At 48.1% G+C, this 21784-nt stretch overlaps 1 protein-coding gene across 3 annotated transcripts in view; it reads left to right on the top strand.

The window, feature by feature from the left end:
- The window catches only part of LOC129714350 (adhesion G protein-coupled receptor L1-like), a 350449-nt gene that overhangs the window by 264115 nt on the left and 64550 nt on the right, over positions 1 to 21784 (top strand). For all 3 annotated transcript variants that reach the window (XM_055663898.1, XM_055663900.1, XM_055663899.1), the window contains 4 exons: positions 9131 to 9427; positions 11103 to 11206; positions 14767 to 14952; positions 19617 to 19655. In XM_055663898.1, the coding sequence (XP_055519873.1) occupies positions 9131 to 9427; positions 11103 to 11206; positions 14767 to 14952; positions 19617 to 19655 (626 nt within the window). The remainder of the gene's footprint in view (positions 1 to 9130; positions 9428 to 11102; positions 11207 to 14766; positions 14953 to 19616; positions 19656 to 21784) is intronic.

Raw genomic sequence — 21784 nt, forward strand, 5'->3', positions numbered from 1 at the left:
AATGAATGATGAATGAATGATGAATGAATGAATGATTGAATGAATGAATGGATGGATGGATGGATGTATCAATGAATGAATGAATGTATGATGAATGAATGTATGAATGAATGAATTAATGTATGAATGGATGTATCAATGAATGAATGAATGAATGAATGAATGAATGATTGAATGATGAATGAATGAATGAATGATTGAATGAATGAATGAAAGTATGAATGATGAATGAATGAATGCATGCATGAATGAATGCATGAATGGATGAATGAATGAATGATTGAATGAATGAATGATTGAATGATTGATGAATGAATGAATGATTGATGAATGATTGATGAATGAATGAATGAATGAATGAATGAATGAATGAATGAATGAATGAATGAATGAATGAATGAATGATTGAATGAATGAATGAATGAATGATGGATGAATGAATGCATGAATGAATGAATGAATGCATGAATGCATGTATGAATGAATGAATGAATGATGTTTGAATGAATGAATGAATGAATGAATGAATGATTGATGAATGATGAATGAATGAATGAATGAATGATTGAATGATTGAATGAACGAATGAATTGAATGATTGAATGAATGAATACTTTATTGTCACTGGCAACAAGTCACAGTGAAATTCTTTGCTTGCACATGTACCCAAGGTAGACAAAAATGCTGGAGAAACTCAGCGGGTGAGGCAGCACCTACGGAGAGAAGGAAATAGGCAATGTTTCGGGTCAAGACCCATCTTCAGGCCCATATCCCTACCTGTGGGCCATCTACGCCCGTCTGAAGAAGGGTCTCGACCCGAAACGTTGCCTATTTCCTTTGCTCCATAGATGCTGCCTCACCCGCTGAGTTCCTCCAGCATTTTTGTCTACCTTCGATTTTCCAGCATCTGCAGTAACTTCTTAAACAAGGTATGCAAATAGTCACCAGATAAAGGGCACGAACAAAGTTCCAAAATATCCCGTCTACCTACAAAGTCTACCTTTGTTACAGGTGTGTAAGGAGTACAGAAGGGGGCTACAGAGAACGCAACCTTGCAGAGCACCTGTGTTGAGGATTATAGTTTAGGATGATTTGTCACCTATCCTCAGTGGTTGTGGTCTGTTGGCCAGGAAGTTGAGGATCCAGTGGCAGAGATGAGTGCGGACTCCAAGTTCAATGAGTTTGTGGATGAGCTTGGATGGGAGAATGGTATGAGTACTGGATAATGGCTCTTTCTTAAACTATGGAATAAAATCTACCGAGATTGAAGGGGGATCTTATAGAAACTTACAAAATTCTTAAGGGGTTGGACAGGCGAGATGCAGGAAGATTGTTCCCGATGTTGGGGAAGTCCCGAACAAGGGGTCACACAGTTTAAGGATAAGGGGGAAATCTTTTAGGACCGAGATGAGGAAAACATTTTTCACACAGAGAGTGGTGAATCTGTGGAACTCTCTGCCGCAGAAGGTAGTTGAGGCCACAGTTCATTGGCTATTATTTAAGAGGGAGTTAGATGTGGCCCTTGTGGCTAAAGGGATCAGGGTGTATGGAGAGAAGGCAGGGATGGGATACTGAGTTGGATGATCAGCCATGATCATATTGAATGGCGGTGCAGGCTCGAAGGGCCAAATGGCCTCTACTCCTGCACCTATTTTCTATGTTTCTATGTTTCTATGATCAGCCATGATCATATTGAATGGCGGTGCAGGTTTATAGGGCCGAATGGCCTCTACTCCTGCACCTATTTTCTATGTTTCTATGAGACTACCGAGACATGCAACTCAGATATAGACCAGTGGGCTTAAAGAATTGCTTAGGTAAGTGCGAGTTTTGTAAATCACCTGTTACATAAACTGGGGAATGACTGTACAGGCAACTAATTTTCTCATCTTACCTGCACCGCTTCATCGGTCAATCGAGGAGATTTCGAAGAGGTTGGAATCTAAAATTCTGACTGAGCTCAGCAGGCTGGATGCAAGGAAGATATTTGCCTTGCCTGACCCATCTAGAATGAAGATTCACACTCTCATATTCCAGGGCAGGAGATTTTTGAACCGAGATCAGAAGAAACCTCTTCACTCGGACGTTGGTGAACCTGTGGAAGTCTCCATCGCTGAAGGGCATAAACTCCAAGTTGTTTAAATATTTCAGGAGGAAAGGACAGATTTGTAAACACAAGAATCTATGGGAAAGATGGCACTGTGGTGGTGACATGCAGGATCAGCCATGGGTGGATCGAATAGTGGAGTAAGCTTCAATCCTTACAGCTGTTTGCTATGTTTCGTAATTCACTGGAGTTGTCAAATGCCATTCAAAATGCCCAATGTCCAGCTGTAAACGAGAAATCTCAGAAACATTTTCCATTTGTTCTTGATTCACACGGCTGTTGTATATGGCCCGTTCTAAGTGTTCAGTTTGGTTAGTTTATTTCTTTAGCGAAACAGCGCGGAAACAGGCACTCCCCAAGTCCATGCTGACCAATGATCCCCGCACACTTAACACTATCCTACACACACTGGGGACAATTTACATTTACACCAAGCCAAGTAACCTACAAACCTGTACGTCTTTGGAGTCCGAAGATCTCTGAGAAAACCCACGCAGGTCACGGGGAGAACGTACAAACTCCGTACAGACAACACCCATAGTCAGGATCGATCACGGGGAGAAAAGCTTTTGTTGCGTGCTAACCAGTCAGCGGAAAGACAATACATGATTACAATCGAGCCATTCACAGTCTATAGATAAAGGAACAACTTTTAGCGCAAGGTATAGCTGGTAAAGCCATATCAAGGATAGTCCAAGGGTCACGAAAGAGGTAGATAGTAGTTCAGCACTGCTCTCAAGTTGTGGTAGGATGGTTCAGTGGCCATGTAAAAGTGCATGTGAACCTTCACTTAAACCTGAGCTCTGCCAATGGTTCAGCAGATACAGTTAGTAATTGTAGAATACTCAAGCTATGTCTTGTTCCTGCTACTAGGCTGTTGGTGCAGATGATCTAGTTAAGCTTCTGCTCAGTCATGACCTTAAGAAGGATGAGGGGGGACCTCATTGAAACTTACTGAATAGTGAAAGGCCTGGATAGAGTGGATGTGGGGAGCATGTTTCCACCAGTGGGAGAGTCTAGGACCAGAGGTCACAGTCTTGGAATTAAAAGACGTTTCTTTAGGAAGGTGATGAGGAGGAATTTCTTTAGCCAGAGGGTGGTGAATCTGTGGAATTCATTGTGACGTACTCAATCATGGCCGACCTATCTCTCCATCCTAACCCCATTCTCCTGCCTTCTCCCCATAATCCCTGACACCCGTACTAATCAAGAATCTATCTATCTCGGCCTTAAAAATACCCATTGACTTGGTCTCCTCAGCCTTCTGTGGCAAAGATTTCCACAGATTCCCGCCCTCTGACTAAAGAAATTCCTCCTCATCTCCTCGCTAAAGGAACGTCCTTTAATTCTGAGGCATCGTTTGGTTTAGTTAACTAATGCAAACCTCCTTTGACTAATGGAGTCAAGGGATATGGGGAGAAGGCAGGCTATTGATAGGGGACGATCAGCCATAATCACAATGAATGGCAGTGCTGGCTCGAAGGGCCGAATGGCCTCCTCCTGTACCTATTTTCTATGTCTATGTCTATGACAATAACTAGTCCGACCACACTACACCAACAAAGGAGTGGATATGTTTGTGGGTTGGATCCCTGTAGATGACCCCAATCGAGCAGCCTGCGTTTCTTGGTCCCAGTGAAGGATAGATTTTCCATTGCCATCTCTCCATGTGGCAGTCGTCACTGGGACTTGGTTGCTGAGCTAACAGCAGACATTTTCTTCAATAGAACTTAACTATGATCAGGCTCCTTCAGTTGCTGTGGCAACCAGCCAGAAAAATACATGTTAAAACAGATGGAGCATTGGCAGTGGTGTGCCTTCAGAATGCAAAACCGAAGCTTGTAGGCCTCATTGCTGGAAGTAGAATCACCCGAGCCGTGGGATGAATAATTCATTCAGTGCATTGCTGCTTGAGAGAGATGGAATTTAAGGCCTAAAATAATTCTGGGTTTCACCTCCATGTCAAAGGCGGGGAGGAGCAGATTTGTGCTGTCTAACCTAGTGAGTCGAGCACACTGTTCATGGACTGTGGAAGGGACTGTTAAATGGATAAAAAGTATAATTTTTTAATCTATCATCAACGCATGATCTTACAGGAGCAGCCAACAATGTGTGTACATGTCCTGAATTTAGATGACTCTGCGAGCTGGCTCTGCTGTCTCGAGATACCAACTCTGCTTGGCCAAATTCCTAAATGCTCCATTCGATAAAGTCCACCTCTCATTTCATGACTCAATTGAATAGGTTTTTTTTTGCCGACAAGCTGCATTTTTTTCCACTGTCCATCCATCATTTTCCCTCCCCACCTAGTCCCATATCTTTAATGAAAATCAAATATAAAACTGGATGCTGGAAAACTGAGATTTGCCGGAAACATTTCAGGCCAAAGACCCACCGTAACGAACTTTGACTGCGTTTCCATTTCCACACATACTGTCTGACCTACTGAGTTTGCAACATTTAATCCAGATCATTAATATATGAAAAAACAAATGCTAATAAATAAAGTCATTTGCTGAGAGAATGGAGCAGCTGGGCTTGTATACCCTGGAATTTAGAAGGATGAGAGGGGTTCTTATTGAAACAGATAAGATTATTAAAGTTTCTCCAGCATTTTTGTGTACCTAAGATTATTAAAAGTTTGGACACGATAGTTTGTACAATCTGCGTGGGTTTTCTCCGGGTGCTCCGGTTTCCTCCCACATTCTAAAGACGTACAGGTTTGTAGATAATTGGCTTTGGTAAAATTGTAAATTTATTCCCTGGTGTGTGTAGGATAGTATTAATGCGGACTCGGTGGGCCAAAGGTCCTGTTCCCGTGCTGTATCTAAACTAAATTAAACTATACACCAATCAAGCGTGGTAGAGGTAATTTAATTTTACATTTAAATAACGTTACATAATGTGCTTAGAACTTTGATGCAGTTGTGTCAATAAAGCTGAAAATTGGTTTATCGTCAAAATAATAAGTAATTTTACCAATCTCGTGTCTGCATTCTGATTTTGAATAACTAGAAATAATATTTAAACAACAGCAAACTAGTTTTGAGGTACTTTGTACACTAATCCGGTTGATAATCCATTGTAAGTGACATTAAGAAGCTTTTGAAGTGTGCCAGGGAGTGTGCCTACATCAAAAAAAAAGGGTTTAATTTCAAGTATTCTCTTCAAAGCCCCACAAAGGGGAACAATTAGCAAGCACCACCTGGGGTGATGAAGGAAATGGGGAGATATGGCCAGTGCTGTGTGCCAAACTACTTCCAGCATATGTAGGAAGGAATTGCAGATACTGCTTTAGACACAAAATGCTGGAGTAACTCAGCGGGACAGGCAGCATCTCTGGAGAGAAGGATTGGGTGACGTTTCAGGTCGAGACCCTTCTTCAGACTGAGAGTTGGGGGAACTAGAAGCATGAAATGGTACAGAACAAATCAGAGCCAGCACCGATGGCCAAAGAGCCCACAATGGTCCATTGTTGGCTGTGGAGGAGGTAATAACGCACTCTCAGTGTGATATGTTGCAATTAGCGCAAAAGATCATGGAGAATTACTGTATGTAAAACACTTGAAATTTGTGCTAGTGTAGTTTAGAGATACAGCACGGAAACAGGCCATTCGGCCCACCGAGCGTGCCAACCAGTGGTCCCTGCATGGTAATACTATCCTACACACACTAGGGGCAATTTTACATTTATACCAAGCCAATTAACCTACAAACCTGTACGTCTTTGGAGTCTGGGTGGAAAACAAAGATCTCACAGACAACCCACGCAGGTCACGGGGAGAGCGTACAAACTCCGTACAGACAGCACCTGTAGTCAGGATTGAACCCGGGTCCCTGGCGCTGTGAGGCAGCAACTCTACCCTGCTGCCCTACGCGTTTGGCCATATTCTGATTAAAACAGAAACACGAGCTCCTGGAAACTCCGTTCATCCTGCCTGCCGTAATGATAAGCCTGTCGGAAAGAACTGCAGGTGCTGGTTTAAATCGAATGTAGACACAAAGTGCTGGAGTAACTCAGCGGGACAGGCAGCATCTCTGCAGAGACGGAATGGGTGACGTTTCGGGTCGAGACCCTTCTTCAGACTCAAGATTTGACCCGAAACGTCACCCATCCCTTCTCTCCAGAGATGCTGCCTGTCCCGCTGAGTTACTCCAGCATTTTGTATCTCCCTGCTGAAATCATAAGTCTGCTTAATGAATGTCCTCTGCGATAAAAATTTAATATGTCTGCAAACTCTTTGCATTTCCTGCACAACGTAACTGGTGTAACTGTGTTATGCCCTCTAGTGTAATAATTCCTTGTTTTTCAAATATATGATTTTGCGAATTTACCAAAATACCATTCGGCTCTTTGCATTGTGCGTTTTGATTAAAAAAGCATTTTCTTTCCACTAAAATAAATTGCACACCACTATGCATGCACAGCAACGTGCTGTACCAAATGCCCTCTGACCGATCTTTACATTCTACAAAACTTCACTTAGTGAAAGGTTTTCCAGAAATTATCACTTTCATAAATCAAGGAGTGGCTGCCGTCAAAACTGTTGCGCTGGGATTTGTATTGGGGAAGCAAGGGATTTTATTCAAGGAGAAACTGCAGATGCTGGGAAATCGAAGGTAGACAAAAGTGCTGGAGAAACTCAGCGGGTGCGGCAGCATCTATGGAGTGAAGGAAATAGGCAACGTTTCGGGACGAAACCCGGAAGGGTTTCGGCCCGAAACGTTGCCTATTTCCAGAAGGGTTTCGGCCCGAAACGTTGCCTATTTCGTTTTCGCCTATTTCCCAGAAGGGTTTCGGCCCGAAACGTTGCCTATTTCCAGAAGGATTTATTTCGGAAGGGTTTCCCGAAAACGTTGCCTATTTCCAGAAGGGTTTCGGCCCGAAACGTTGCCTATTTCCAGAAGGGTTTCGGCCCAAAACGTTGCCTATTTCCAGAAGGGTTTCGGCCCGAAACGTTGCCTATTTCCTTCGCTCCATAGATGCTGCCGCACCTGCTGAGTTTCTCCAGCACTCTTGTTTACCCCCGAGGGATTTTGATGGGTCTGTGACAATTTTCTCTTGGGCCTAAGAGGGAATTAAGGAACGTGAATGGTTTTGCAGAATTGTCTACTTCATAGATTGAGATTCTTTGGGTGACTGAGGAGAGGACTCATGACTCTACAGGCGACATGTCGCGGGGTGAATGAAGCCTGTACGGTCCTGAGTAGTCGCCCAAAGTGTCGTATCTTGTTCTGGTCACCGCTGGATTTTCAACATGTTGAAAATGTTTTGCAACCTGCTGCGACTGTGACGGGTGCTGGCAGTCGCCGAAAAAGTCACGTGTGGGACAGGCCACACAGTGGTGCAAAACAGGGGAGTTTATCTTTCAAAGAAAGATTATTCCCGATGTTGGGGAAGTCCAGGACAAGGGGTCACACAGTTTAAGGATAAGGGGGAAATCCTTTAGGACCGAGATGAGAAAAACATTTTTCACACAGAGAGTGGTGAATCTGTGGAATTCTCTGCCACAGAAGGTAGTTGAGGCCACACAGTTCATTGGCTATATTCAAGAGGGAGTTAGATGTGGCCCTTGTGGCTAAAGGGATCAGGGGGTATGGAGAGAAGGCAGGGATGGGATATTGATTTGGATGATCAGCCATGATCATATTGAATGGCGGTGCAGGCTCGAAGGGCCGAATGGCCTACTCCTGCACCTATTTTCTATGTTTCTATGTTTCCATGCCTTTCCAAGGTAATTTCAAGGAAGTGCTCACTGCTGAAAACATGGTGTTTTGGATGAGATATTAAACATCACCTCCAACAGTACTGCAACAGCACCTCCAATCATATGGACTTTATGAAGAAGGCTCAGCACCATGTTCTCAAGCCAATTACAGATAATATATTTCAGTGACAGCCATATGCCGTGAAAAATGGTATTAAAATATCTATGTGTAGGAAGGAACTGCAGATGCTGGTTTAAACCAAAGATAGACACTAAAAGCTGGAGTAACTCAAGCGGAACTGGCAGCATCTTTGGAGAAAAGGAATGGGTGACATATCGGGTCAAGACCCTTCTTCAGCTGTTAAAATATCTGTTGACTGGGGCTGTACGGTGGCACAGCGGTAGAGTTGCTGCCTCACAGCACCAGAGACCCGGGTTCGATCCTGACTACAGGTGCTGTCTGTGTGAAGTTTGCACGCCTGTCACCGCATGGGTTTTCTCCGGGTGCTCCGGTTTCCTCCTACACTCCAGGTTTGTAGGTTAATTGGCTTGGTATAATTGTAAATTGTCCCTAGCGTGTGTAGGATAGTGTTAGTGTGCGGGGATCGCTGGTCGGTGTGGACTTGGAGCCTGTTTCTCTAAACTAAACTAAAAGACGGACTTTAAGAGGATGGCTCACCACCATGTTTTCGAACCAATTAGAGATAATAAATGCCAGTGGCACCCGCATGCAGTGAAAGAGGTTCTTGAAATATCTGTTTTTTATATTTGTTTTTTTTTTAACCAAAAAATAACAATTTATTTAACTATTTACAAAAAATACACACAAAAATACAAAGAAACCCACTACCATCGTGCAAAGAAAAACAATTCTTAAATATCAAATATACTGAGTATTAAATAACTGATATGCAGACAATATCAATCCGCATCGAGGATGCATTCCACTCCCCGCGGCGCCCAGCGCGTCCCGGAAATCCCCTGCACGACGCGTAGTATTTTTCTAGCAACACCCGGGTGTGGACGTAACCCCGGAAAAGGGGCGGGCAGCCGGCTCGAGGAGAGCCTTCCACCGCCTGGCGCTGTGACACGTGGATGGCCAGGCCCAGGGGCGACCCAACCAGGACATCTTCTGCCCTACCCTCTCCCCTACGCACAGGGTGGCTGTCCAAAGATGAGGATGGTGGGGGTGAATTGCAGCCAGAAGGCAAGGAGCAACCCCTTTAGGTATTGGAGCAGGGGCATTGAAATATGTGTTGGCTGGGTATTGATTAGATGTTTTACAGATAATAAACAATGAGTATTTTCTCTGCAGCACAAGCCACGATGGCTTCCACCAGCAGCACGGGGGCAGCCAGGCCAACCACAGTGACCACCACAACCACCACCAGGAAAGCTCCGCTCACCACCATCGCCGTGGGTGCCATTAACCAGCTGATCCCGGAGCAACACCCCATCACTCCCATCCTCCCCTTCACCAGCCACACCCCCCTCTCCAACCAGTTGCCTTCCCCCCAGAGATACTGTGACCCCACTGAGACCAGGGGCATCAAGTGGCCCTCAACGCAGCAGGGGGTTCTGGTGGAGCGGCCGTGCCCTAAGGGGACCAAAGGTAAGGAGGCAGCGCTGATAAATTGGAGCAGGATAGAGGGCATGTGGAGAGGCAATCCCTGCACTGTGCTGCCTAATTACATCAGTAATGTTACCTGATCAGGTCTCAGCTATGAAATGGGCACAGCAGACACAAGGTGTACAGGACTGCACTGAGCTACAAAGTCCTGGATGTGGGCTGAGATTACAGAGGTTGGCAGGTTGAGCAGGGTGAGCAGATTATACATGTGGGATTAATCCAACTGTGGCAGTCACGGTGGTGCAGCGGTAGAGTTTGCCTTGCAGCGCCAGAGACCCGGGTTCGATCCCGACTACGGGTGCTGTCTGTACGGAGTTTGTGTGTTCTCCCCGTGGGTTTTTCTCAGAGATCTTCAGTTTCCTCCCACACTCCCAATAACAAACAAAGATAGACAAAAATGCTGGAGAAACTCAGCGGGTGGGGCAGCATCTATGGAACGAAGGAATAGGTAACGTTTTTGGGTGGAGACCCTTCTTCAGACATACAAGTTTGTACTGCAGGGTAAATGGCTTGGTAAAATTGCCCCTTGTGTGTGTAGGATAGTGTTAGTGTGCGGGGATTGGTGTGGACTCGGTGGGCCAAAAGGCCTAATTCCACACTGTATCTCTAAACTAAGCTAAACTAAACTAAATAGTGGAAGAGTTTAGCATCGGAGGTCTTGGTCTTAGAATAAAAGGATGTACCTTTAGAAGGGAAATGAGGAGGAATTTCTTTAGCCAGAAGAACAGTGATGAATCTATGAAATTCATTGCCATAGATGGCTGTGGAGACCAAACCTCTGGGTATTTTTAAAGTGGGGATTGAGAGAATAGAGACAATAGACAATAGGTGCAGGAGGAGGCCATTCGGCCCTTCGAGCCAGCACCGCCATTCAATGTGATCATGGCTGATCATCCCCAATCAGTACCCCGTTCCTTCCTTCTCCCCATATCCCCTGACTCCGCTATTTTTAAGAGCCCTATCTAGCTCTCTCTTGAAAGCATCCAGAGAACCGGCCTCCACCGCCCTCTGAGGCAGAGAATTCCACAGACTCACAGACAAATGGTGATGGGGAGAAGGCAGGAAAATGGGGTTGAGAAGGACAAATAGTTCAGCCATGATTGAATGGTGGAGCAGACTCGATGGGCCAAATGGCCTAATTCTGCCCCTATGCCTTATGGTCATAGCCCTTCAGTAAGTGAACGGCCAGTTGGCAATGCTACCCAAGACCCATTTAGAAGATTGAGGGGGGATCTTATAGAAACTTACAAAATTCTTAAGGGGTTGGACAGGCTAGATGCAGGAAGATTATTCCCGATGTTGGGGAAGTCCAGAACAAGGGGTCCCAGTTTAAGGATAAGAGGGAAATCTTTTAGGACCGAGATGAGGAAATCATTTTTTACACAGAGAGTGGTGAATCTATGGAATTCTCTGCCACAGAAGGTAGTTGAGGCCACACAGTTCATTGGCTATATTTAAGAGGGAGTTAGATGTGGCCCTTGTGGCTCAAGGGATCAGGGGGTATGGAGAGAAGGCAGGTATGGGATACTGAGTTGGATGATCAGCCATGATCATATTGAATGGCGGTGCAGGCTCGAAGGGCCGAATGGCCTCTACTCCTGCACCTATTGTCCATGTTTCTATGTAAGATGGTGATGCCCGTGTCTCTATGTTGCAGGTATAGCCTCCTACCTTTGCCTGGTCTCCCTCGGTCTGTGGAGCCCAAGAGGACCTGACTTCAGCAATTGTACCTCACCCTGGGTGAACCAAGTGGCACAGAAGGTAAATACAGTAGAACAGAGAGATGGAGGGGCGTGGATGTGTGGATGAAACTTGGTCAGGAAAAAATGCTTTCAGTGGTTTATTTATTGGCACGTGTGTCAGGTACAGTGAAATGTATTTTGTGCAAACTATCCCCGTACATAAGCACCATCACTGCGGACAGTACAATACACATGGAAAAGTCCGAAATTTACAACATTCTTAAGGGGTTGGACAGGCTAGATGCAGGAAGATTGCTCCCGATGTTGGGGAAGTCCAGGACAAGGGGTCACAGCTTAAGGATAAGGGGGAAATCTTTTAAAACCGAGATGAGAAGAACTTTTTTTCACACAGAGAGTGGTGAATCTCTGGAACTCTCTGCCACAGAGGGTAGTCGAGGCCACAGTTCATTGGCTATATTTAAGAGGGAGTGAGATGTGGCCCTTGTGGCTAAAGGGATCAGGGGGTATGGAGAGAAGGCAGGTACGGGATACTGAGTTGGATGATCAGCCATGATCATATTGAATGGCGGTGCAGGCTCGAAGGGCCGAATGGCCTCTACTCCTGCACCTAATTTCTATGTTTCTAAGTCCGTGGTGCCAATGTGACATCATGCTACAGTCCCAGCTGCACATGGCCACTAAGGTCCGTTGCCTGTGGTCCGATGACCCTCGCCACGCCCATCCCTCATTCCCCGGGGGCAACGTCCCACAGCCGATTTCGAGGGCGTGGAAGGTAAGACCCCCTCCCCCAGTTCCTCTCACCATCCCCTGATATGGGACTTTGTAGACCATCCTGGTTCAAATGCAGTGCTCCACACTGCACCTCAGGAGCACGTGTTATAGAAACATAGAAATTAGGTGCAGGAGTCCTGGACTTCCCCAACATCGGGAACAATCTTCCTGCATCTAGCCTGTCCAACCCCTTAAGAATTTTTTGTAAGTTTCTATAAGATCCCCTCTCAATCTCCTAAATTCTAGAGAGTATAAACCAAGTCTATCCAGTCTTTCTTCATAAGACAGTCCTGACATCCCAGGAATCAGTCTGGTGAACCGTCGCTGCACTCCCTCTATGGCAATAATGTCCTTCCTCAGATTTGGAGACTAAAACTGCACGCAATACTCCAGGTGTGGTCTCACCAAGACCCTGTATAACTGCAGTAGAACCTCCCTGCTCCTATACTCAAATCCTTTTGCTATGAAAGCTAACATACCATTCGCTTTCTTCACTGCCTGCTGCACCTGCATGCCTACCTTCAATGACTGGTGTACCATGACACCCAGGTCTCGCTGCATCTCTCCCTTTCCCAATCGGCCACCATTTAGATAATAGGCTGCTTTCCTGTTTTTGCCAACAGAGGAAGAGTTTCATCAGAGGAAGAGTTTCATCAGAGGGTCATTTTTATCAGAGGGTCATTTTCATCAGGGGGTCATTTTCATCAGAGAGAGACACTGGGGCTGAACAGGTTAAACTGTGAGGCTGGTTTACATTGACTTGCACTCTGTTGAAACGAAGAAGCAAATGCTTCTGACTGATTTGAGAGGATAATTGAAATAAGATGTAAGGGGTTTGGGAGTAAAATCCTTGCGTCTATTCGGAGAGTGCAAAGTCAGATGTGGCAAACTTAAACCTTAATCAAGAACCAGTCACACCCTGGCCACTCCCTCTTCTCCCCTCTCCCATCAGGCCAAAAGTGTGAAAACGCACACAGCTCCAGATTCAGGGACATTTTTTTCCCCGCTAAACCATCTTACCACAGCTAGTGCGGATCCACTATCTACCTCATTGGTGACCCTCGGACTATCCTTGATTGGACTTTGCTGGCTTTACCTTGCACTAAACGTTATTCCCTTATCAAGTATCTGTACACTGTAAATGGCTCGATTGTCTTTCCACTGACTGGTTAGCACGCAACAAAAGCTTTTCAATGTACCTCGGTACACGTGACAATAAACTAAACTAAACTGACACAAAAATGTGGAGCTGCTTCATCCAAATGCGATGTCAGGAGGCACCTCTTCAACCAGAGGGTAATGGAAGCGTGGACTCTCTTCCCCAAAGTGCTGTTGTATCGGGGAGTCAAATAAAATGTCAACATTTAGATGGATTGCCTTATTGGGACAAGGTGAATAAATGTTGGAGAACCAAGGTGAGGAGGGCTGGTTCGGGCATGGAATAACCAATTAGGCCTTGAGTGGATAAACAGACACTTATGAAGGGGTGGAGACATCATGATGTTAACATCGAGAAGGTTAGCTGGCCTAGCTGTTCTGAAGCATGTAAATTGCCAAACCCACTGCAGCCAGAAATGGGAGTCACCAAATGTCAGCTTAGCTAATGGGCTAATTTTGTGCCATTATTTCTGGTCGATAAAATATTGTAATGAAAAATGGCTGTTAGGATTAAGCATGGATAAAGTAACAAAACCAGGCTGAGTGTAATTAGAGCTGGTGCTCCTGCTGTCTGCACTCATCTCTGACCAACAAAGAAGGATTGTAGCCTGCACACTTGCAATCATCTCATGAAGAACCTGTTGCAAAGTTTCATTTCCAACAGCGAGACCTTGTGCCTAATGGGGAGAGCAACAGCAAATAGTAACACTTGCAAACCTGTTGAGAAAGATTTACGTGGTGGCACAGTGGTGTAGGTGATGGCACATTGATGCTGCCTTACAGCGCCAGAGACCCAGGTTCGATCCTGACTACAGGAACTGTCTGTTCTGCCGTTTGTACCTTGTCCCTTTGACCCACGTGGGTTTTCTCCAGGTGCTCCGGTTTCACCCACACTCAAAAGACGTGCAAATTTGTACATTAATTTACTTGGTAAAATTGTAATTTGATTCTAGTGTGTGTGGCACAGCTGGTGAGCGTGGACTCTGGGCCGAAGGGCCTGTTTCCATGCTGTAACTCCACACTAAACATGTGGAACAGTTGTCAATTCCCACAAAGTCCAATTAATGAAAGAAAGGCTAAAGTGTAATGAATTTGCTGCTGGGTTAAATAGCACCAGTATCTATGGCACTGGGCGAGTCTAGGAGAGGTCCCAAGTCCAGGAGCAGACACTAGTGTTGAAATAGTGCTGGAGACTTTAACAAACCCCAACCTTCCCTAATGATCTAACAAGTCTCCATTCCCCCACTGAATAGATTCATTTAATCTTTGCTAATCAATTATCAGTAAGCATGAGTATCAATGAAACAGTCAGGGATAAACCTCTTCAAGTCATCGAGGAATATCCTTTCAGAATGATTCGAACAGAGTCCCACAATTCCACAAGGCGGAAATATAGGCAAAGAGTTAAGGGCCTGTCCCACTTGGGTGTTATTTGCATGTCACGCAGATGGCGGAAGATTATTTGGTACATCCCAAAATCCTGGGGCACCGCGCGCCACCGCATGTCACTGGTACGTCACCACGCACCATGCGCGCGTAATGCATCGTGACGCGTATATGACACGCAAATTACACCAAAGTGGGACAGGCTCTTTACTGAGTGCAAGATTCAGAAATGGCTGCAGGCACAGTAAGACGTCGGCCATCGTTTCCTGTGCTGACTTTCCCCCCTTGGATCATACTCTGCAGATTAAAAGCGGGGAGAATGCAGCTAACATCGCCAATGAGCTCTCCAGACACACTAGAGGCCCAATCTACGCGGGTGATGTCAGCTCATCAGTCAAGTTGATGGAGCAGCTTCTGGATATTCTGGACGCCCAGCTCCAAGCGTTGAGGCCCAGCGAGAAGGAGTCGGCAGGCCGCAGTTACAACAAGGTTGGGATAACTTCACCATGTTGAATTCTTGCCCCTCCGCACAGGCTTGTTGGAGATCTGGAACTCAGGAGCGAGGAGGCAGGGAGAGAGGAGTAGATCAGGGAGGAAAAGTCTGATGGAGAGAGGAGTAGACGGAGGTGGGTGGAGGAGAGGGAAGGGAGGAAGGAAGGAGGGAGGGAGCGGGAGGGAGGAGGGAGGAAGGAAGGAGAGGGAGGAGGAAGGGGAGGAAGGGGGGAGGGAAGAGAGGAGGGAGAGAGGGGAGGAAAGAAGGAGGGGGGAGGAAGGAAGGAAGGGGAAGGAAGGAAAGGACGAAGGGAGGAGAGAGGAGGAGGAGGGAGGAGGAGGAGGAGAGAGGAGGGGAGGAGAGGAATGAAGAGCGGAGGAGAAGAGAGGTGAGAAGATGGGAGGAGAGGGGAGTAGTGGAGAGGGGGGGAGAGGAGAGGAGAGGAGAGGAGGGAGGAGGGAAGAGAGGAGAGGAGAGGGAGGAGGGGAGGGAGGAGAGGAGAGAGGAGGAGAGGAGGGAGAGGAGAGGAGGGAGGGGAGAGAGGGGAGGAGAGGAAGGAGGAGGGAGAGGAGAGGAGGAAGAGAGGAGGGAGGGAGGAGGAGGGGGAGGAGGGGAGGGAGAGGGAGAGGGGGGGGAGAGAGGAAGAGGGAGGAGAGGGGAGGAGGGGGAGGGGAGGAGAGAGAGGGGGAAGAGAGGAGGGGGGAGGAGGAGGAGAGAGAGGAGGAGGGGAGAGAGAGAGGAGGAGGAAGGAGGAGGGAGAGAGGGAGGGGAGAGGAGGGAGGAGAGAGAGAGAGGGAGGAGAGAGGAGAGGAGAGGAGAGAGGAAAGGAGGAGAGGGGGGGAGAGGGGAGAGGAGAGGAAGGGAGAGAGAGGAGAGGAGAGAGGAGAGGAGAAGAGAGAGGGGGAGAGGAGAGGAGAGGAGGGGGAGGAGAGAGGAGAGAGAAGGAGGAGGGAGAGGGAGAGAGAGGAGGAGGAGGGGGGAGGAGAGAGGGAGGGAGGGAGAGGGGGGGAGGGAGGGAGGAGAGAGGGGGAGGAGAGAGAGAGGAGGGAGAGAGACAGAGAGACGGAGAGGGAGGGAGGAGAGGAGAGAGAGAGAGGAGAGAGGGAGGAGGGAGGGAGGGAGGGGGAGAGGGAGAGAAGGAGGGAGAGGAGAGAGAGGAGAGGAGAGGAGAGGAGAGAGGAGGAGAGGGAGGAGAGGAGGGGAGAGGAGAGGAGAGGAGAAAGAGAGAGAGGAGGGGAGGAGGAGGAGGAGGAGAGGGGGAGGAGGAGGGGAGAGGGAGGGAAGGAGGGGGGGAGGAGGAGAGGGGGGAGAGAGGAGGGAGGGAGAGAGGAAGGGAAGGGAGAGGAGGGGAGGAGAGGAGGGAGGAGGAGAGGGAAGGAGAGGGAGGGAGGAGAGGAGGAGGGAAGGAGAGAGAGGAGGGAGAGGAGGAGAGGGGGGAGAGGGGGAGGAGGGAGGGGGGGAGGAGGAGGAAGGGGAGGGAGAGAAGGGAGGAAGGAGAGGAGAGAGAGGGAGAGGAGGAAGAGAGGAGAGGAGAGGAGGAGGGGGGGGAGGGAGGGGAGGGAGAGGAGAGGGAGGAGAAGGGAGGGGGGAGGGAGAGGGGGGGAGGAGAGGAGGAGGAGAGGAGGAGAGGAGAGAGAGGGGAGAGGGAGGAGGGAGGAGGGAGAGGAGAGGGAGAGAGAGGAGAGGAAGAGGGGAGGAGAGGAGGAGGGAGGAGGGGAGGAGGAGAGGGAGGGAGAGGGGAGGAGGAGAGAAGAGGGAGGAGGAGAGGAGAGGAGGAAGGGGAGGAGGAGGAGGAGAGGAGAGAGAGGGAAGGAGAGGGAGGGAGGGGGAGGGAGGAGAGGGAGGGAGGAGGAGGGGAGGGAAGGAGGAGGAGGGGAGGAGAGGAGAGAGGAGAGGGAGAGGAGAGAGAGGAGGAGAGGAGGGAGGGAGAGAGAGGAGGGAGGGGGATAGAGGAGGAGGGAGGGGGAGAGGGGGGGAGAGGGAGGGAGGAGGAGGAAGGAGAGAGGGGGAGGGAGGGAGGAGAGGAGGAGGGGAAGGGAGGGAGAGGAGGAGGGAGGAGGGAGGAGAGGGGAGGGAGGAGAGGAGGGAGGAAAGAGGAAGAGGGAGAGGAAGAGGAGAGGGAGGAAGAGAGGGAGGAGGGAGAGAGGAGAGAAGGAGGGAGGAGAGGAGAGAGGAGAAGGAAGGAAGGGGAGGGAGAGAGGGAGAGGGGGGGAGGAGAGGGGGGAGGAGAGGGGAGAGAGGAGGAGAGGAAGGAGAAGGAGGGGGGAAGGAGGAGAGGGAGGGAAGAGAGGAGAGAGAGGGGAAGAGAAGGAGGAAGGAGGGAGGGGAAGGGGGAGGGGGGAAGGGAGAGAGAGGGAGGAAGGAGGAGGGAGGAGAGGGAAGAGAGGAGAGGAGAAGGAGAAGAGGGAGGGAGGAGGAGGAGGAGAGGGGGAGGAGGGAGGGAGGAAGAAGGAGGAGAGGAGGAGAGAGGGGGAGGGAAGGGGGGAGGAGGGGAGGAGGAGGAGGGAGAGGAGGAGGGGGGAGAGAGAGGGGAGGAGAGGAGAGAGGGAGAAGAGAGAGGAAGGGAGGAGAGAGGGAGGAGGGAGGAAGGAGAGGAGGAGGAGGAGAAAGAGAGGGAGGAGGAGGAAGGAAGGAGAGGAGGGGAGGAAGGAGGGAGGAGAGAAGAGGAGGGGAGAGGAGAAGGAAGAAGGAGGAGGGGAGGGGGAGGAGAAGGAAGAGGGAGAGAGGAAGAGGAAGAGAAAGAGGAGAGGGAGAGGAGAGAGAGAGGAAGGAGAGGAGGGGGGAGAGGGAAGGAGAAGGAAGAGAAGGAGAGGAAGGAAGGAAGGAAGGAGGAGAGAGAGGAGGAGGGAAGAGAGGAAGAGAGAGGGAGGGAGGAGGAAGGAGGGAAGGGAGGAGAGGGAGGGGAGGAGAGGAGAGGAAGGGAAGGAGGAGGGAGGGGGAGAGAAGGAAGGGGAGGAAGAGGAGGAAGAGGGAGGGAGGAGAAGGAGGGGGGGAGAGAGGAGGAGGGGGGAGAGGGAGGAGGAGAGGAAGGAAGGGAAGGGAAGAGAGGAAGGGGAGAGGAGAATGAGGGGAGGGGAGGAAGGGAAGGAGAGAGAAGGGAGGAGGGGGGAGGGAAGGAGGAGGGGGAGAGAGGGAGGGGGAGGAAAGGAAGGAAAGGAAGGAAGGAAGGAGAGGAAGAGGAAGGAACAGAGAGGAAGGAGGGAAGGAGGAAGGGGAGGAGGGGAGGAAGGAGGGAAGGAGAGGAAGGGAGGAAGGGGGAGGAGAGGAGGAGGGGAGGGGGAAGGGAGGAGGGAGGAGGAGGGGGAGGAAGAGAAGGAAGGGGAGGAAGGGAAGGGAGGGAAGAGAGGGGAAGGGAAGGGAGGGAAGGAGGAGGAGGAAGGAGGAGGAAGGGGAGGGAAGGAAGGAAGGAAGGAGGAGGAAGGAAGGAAGGAAGGAAGGAGGAAGGAAGGAAGGGAAGGGAAGGAGGGAGGAGGGAGAGGAAGGGAGGGAAGGGAGGGAGGGAAGGAAGGAAGGAGGAGGGAGGGAAGGGAGGAGGAGGGAGGAAGGGAAGGAGGAGGAAGGAAGGAAGGAAGGAAGGAAGGAAGGAAGGAAGGAAGGAAGGAAGGAAGGAAGGAAGGAAGGGATGGGAAGGAAGTCCCAGGAATTAAGGGATGGAAGTCTCGATTAAGGGAGAATATGGCACTACTTCAACCACAGGGTTTGGAGATTTACTGCTCACCTTCCTTACCCCACTCCCATCTCATCCCATTACATGCCTCCCCCCATCCCCCTTCTCTACCCCCGCCTTGGCTCAGGATACAGAGAATGACTGGAGATTTACAGGAGTGATACCCAGGCTTGTTGGGTTGGGGGAGGGTGAAATTAATGCCAGACCACGTTTTGTGAACACAGTTGTGGCTGATCGAGATTGGAAGATGATTACAAATGTATTTCTGGTGGGAGATGATTCCAGAAAAAGAAAGGGCTTCCTTTTAATGGTAATTAACACTAGACTTTTGAAGATCCAATTTTCCCACACAACTCAATGAAAACCCTTAAAATCTCATCTCCAAATGCCATGCCAGTTGGTGCTTTTATTGAGATTTATTAATTTTGGTTAAAGGGGGATAGAGAATGTCAAGACATAATAATGAATTAAGTGTAAATAAATGTGTAGAGAGGAACTGCAGATGCTGCTTTATACTGAAGATAGCCACAAAATGCTGGAGTAACTCAGTGGGTCAGGCAGCACCTTTGGGGAAAAGGAATAGGTGACGCTTTGGGTCGAGACTCTTCTGCAGAAGAAGTCTACTTCAGAGTCTGAAGAAGGAGCATGACCCAAAAACGTCTCCCATTCATTTTCTCCAAAGATGCTGCCTGACCCGCTGAGTTACTCCAGCATTTTGTGCCAACCTTAGGTGTAAATAACTCTTGACCAGTTAAATGGCGTAGGGTTCGTGGGACACTTGCTGTTTTAAGTGTGTCAAATGTCTGAGAATTTAGAGTGCCCTTAATATACTTGTAGGATCTCTTTGGATTCACCTTTGGTTGAGGAGTTAACATTGAAAGATGTCACTTGGATTAGTAGTGGTATGTTGTGCTGTGCATGTTAGGGTGAATGGCTTCTCATCTTTAATGAAGTGCATTCTGTTTCTTCTTTCCTTGCATGGAATGGGCACAGATTCAAAAACGGGAGAGGACCTGCAGAGCATACATAGAGGTATGTGAGCATGCCAATGTGCTGGTGTTCATAGACTCATAGAGCATGGGAAGGCCCAACTTGTCCAAGTTACCCATCTGAGCCCGTCCCATTTTCCTGCACTTGATCCATCTCCCAACCCCCTGAACCTTTCCTATCCATGTACCTATCCTAATGTCATTTAAATGTTGCAACTGTACAGCTTGAGTCTCCACAGGACAAAGCCTTGCTCGTTCTGGACTGGGTCAGCATTGTCCACTGGGCTGATTATACTTCAACTCTTATGGACAAGTATTGTTTTAGGAAGATCAACCTCGACTTGGGTTGTAATGGATCAGCATTTGTTAGGGAACTGTTTCTATGGTCAAGCAAGTTAAACTATCATTGTCTTTACAGTATAGAAGTCAGTGGTTCAATAATACAGGCGCATGGCGGGGTATTTATCAACCTTGATCTGACTGCAAGTACAATGATATAATGATACAATTTATTTGTTGTCATTTGAGCCTCATTGAGGTATGTGAACCTCATTGAGGTTCAAACGACTTTGGCAGTCATACACACAAGTAGAGGAACCAAGACACAACACAATTCACACAAACACCCATCACAGCGAATCTCCTCCTCACTGTGATGGAAGGCAAAGTCATATCTCTTATAGCAGGTAGTAAAAAGAAAATAGCGGCATATTGGCATTTATTGTGAGAAGGCTGGAGTATACAAATTGGGAAATAGTGGTACACCTGCATACGGTCACTGAGCATGTATCTTCAGTACCATGTACAGTTTTTGTCCCCTTATTTAAGGAAGGATAAATTAGCCTTGAGAGTGGTCCGTTGAGTCAGACGTATACAGCACAGAAACAGGCCCTTCGGTCCAATTTGTCCATGCCCATCCAGCTGCTTAATGGACTTAATGCCACTGACCAAACCTTTCCTATCCATGTACCTGTATAAATATGCTTTACATGGTGTCATTGTTCCTGCCTCTACCACTTTCTCTGCCAGGTCATTTCATGTATGCACCACCCTCTGTGTGAAATCGTTGCCAATTAGGTACCTCTTAAATCTTTCCCCTGTCACCTTAAGCCTGTGCCTTCTAGTTTTAGAATCCTCGGCCCCTGAGGTAAAATACTTTGGCTGTTCACCTGTTTAAGAAGGAACTGCAGATGCTGGAAAAATCGAAGGTAGACAAAATTGCTGGAGAAACTCAGCGGGTGAGGCAGCATCTATGGAGCGAAGGAAATAGGTGACGTTTCGGGTTGAGATCGTTCGGCTGGAGATCAGCGGCGACCAGAAAGATTCTACGATTCTTTGGAGATCTCACCTGTTTGGTCGAGAGAGGTCTCCAATGGTCGTGAGTGGTCTCCAAAGAGTCGTAGCGTCTTTCTGGTCACCGCTGAATTTTCAAAAAAAATTTTTGTTGACCTTTCACGGATCACAGTTGCTGAACGGTTTGGGACAGGCATGTGAAATAACCATTTAACAATTACAGCGAAACAGGCCATATCTACGGATGCCAACAGTTTTTTTTTCATAAGTCCCACAGGCCCTTAACCCTAACCCTCCATTCCCTTCTCACCATCCTATCCAATGATTAAATGATACGAATGAACCTGCCTCCACCACTTCCACTGGAAGCTCATTCCACATTGCCACCACTCTCTGAGTCCCCTGAAGTCATGTCCTCTGTTTGAATCTTCCCTATTCTCAAAGGGAAAAGCTTGTCCATTTGAACAACTTCTGTGAACGTCCTTCTGCCCACTGTCTTTCCAGTAACACACACGCCTTCCTTTTCATTTCCACCTCTCCACAAAAGAATCATCTTGACTCGTTTGGTTGAGCTAGATTGTGGTTGGAAACTTCATTGTAAGACTTGGAGATATAATTTTAAAAGGGTCTATTCAGAGATCAGAATAAATTGAGCCTGCCTTTGCCAGAATCATCTCATGGGAAGTCCAAAGATGGATTTTGCATATTTATAACTTTATATTTCCATAACCACAAAGTGAGTTCTAAAAACGAACCACCTTGGAGATCATATTGGCACAATGTATTCTCAGCAACGTGTAGGTCATTTGTGGATTAAAGTGACAATCATTCACGCTAATTCAAAATCCTTGCTCATATGTTCATAGGACAGTGTTAGGA

The sequence above is a fragment of the Leucoraja erinacea genome, chromosome 39 (genome assembly GCF_028641065.1).
Source record: "Leucoraja erinacea ecotype New England chromosome 39, Leri_hhj_1, whole genome shotgun sequence".
Taxonomy (NCBI): domain Eukaryota; kingdom Metazoa; phylum Chordata; class Chondrichthyes; order Rajiformes; family Rajidae; genus Leucoraja; species Leucoraja erinaceus.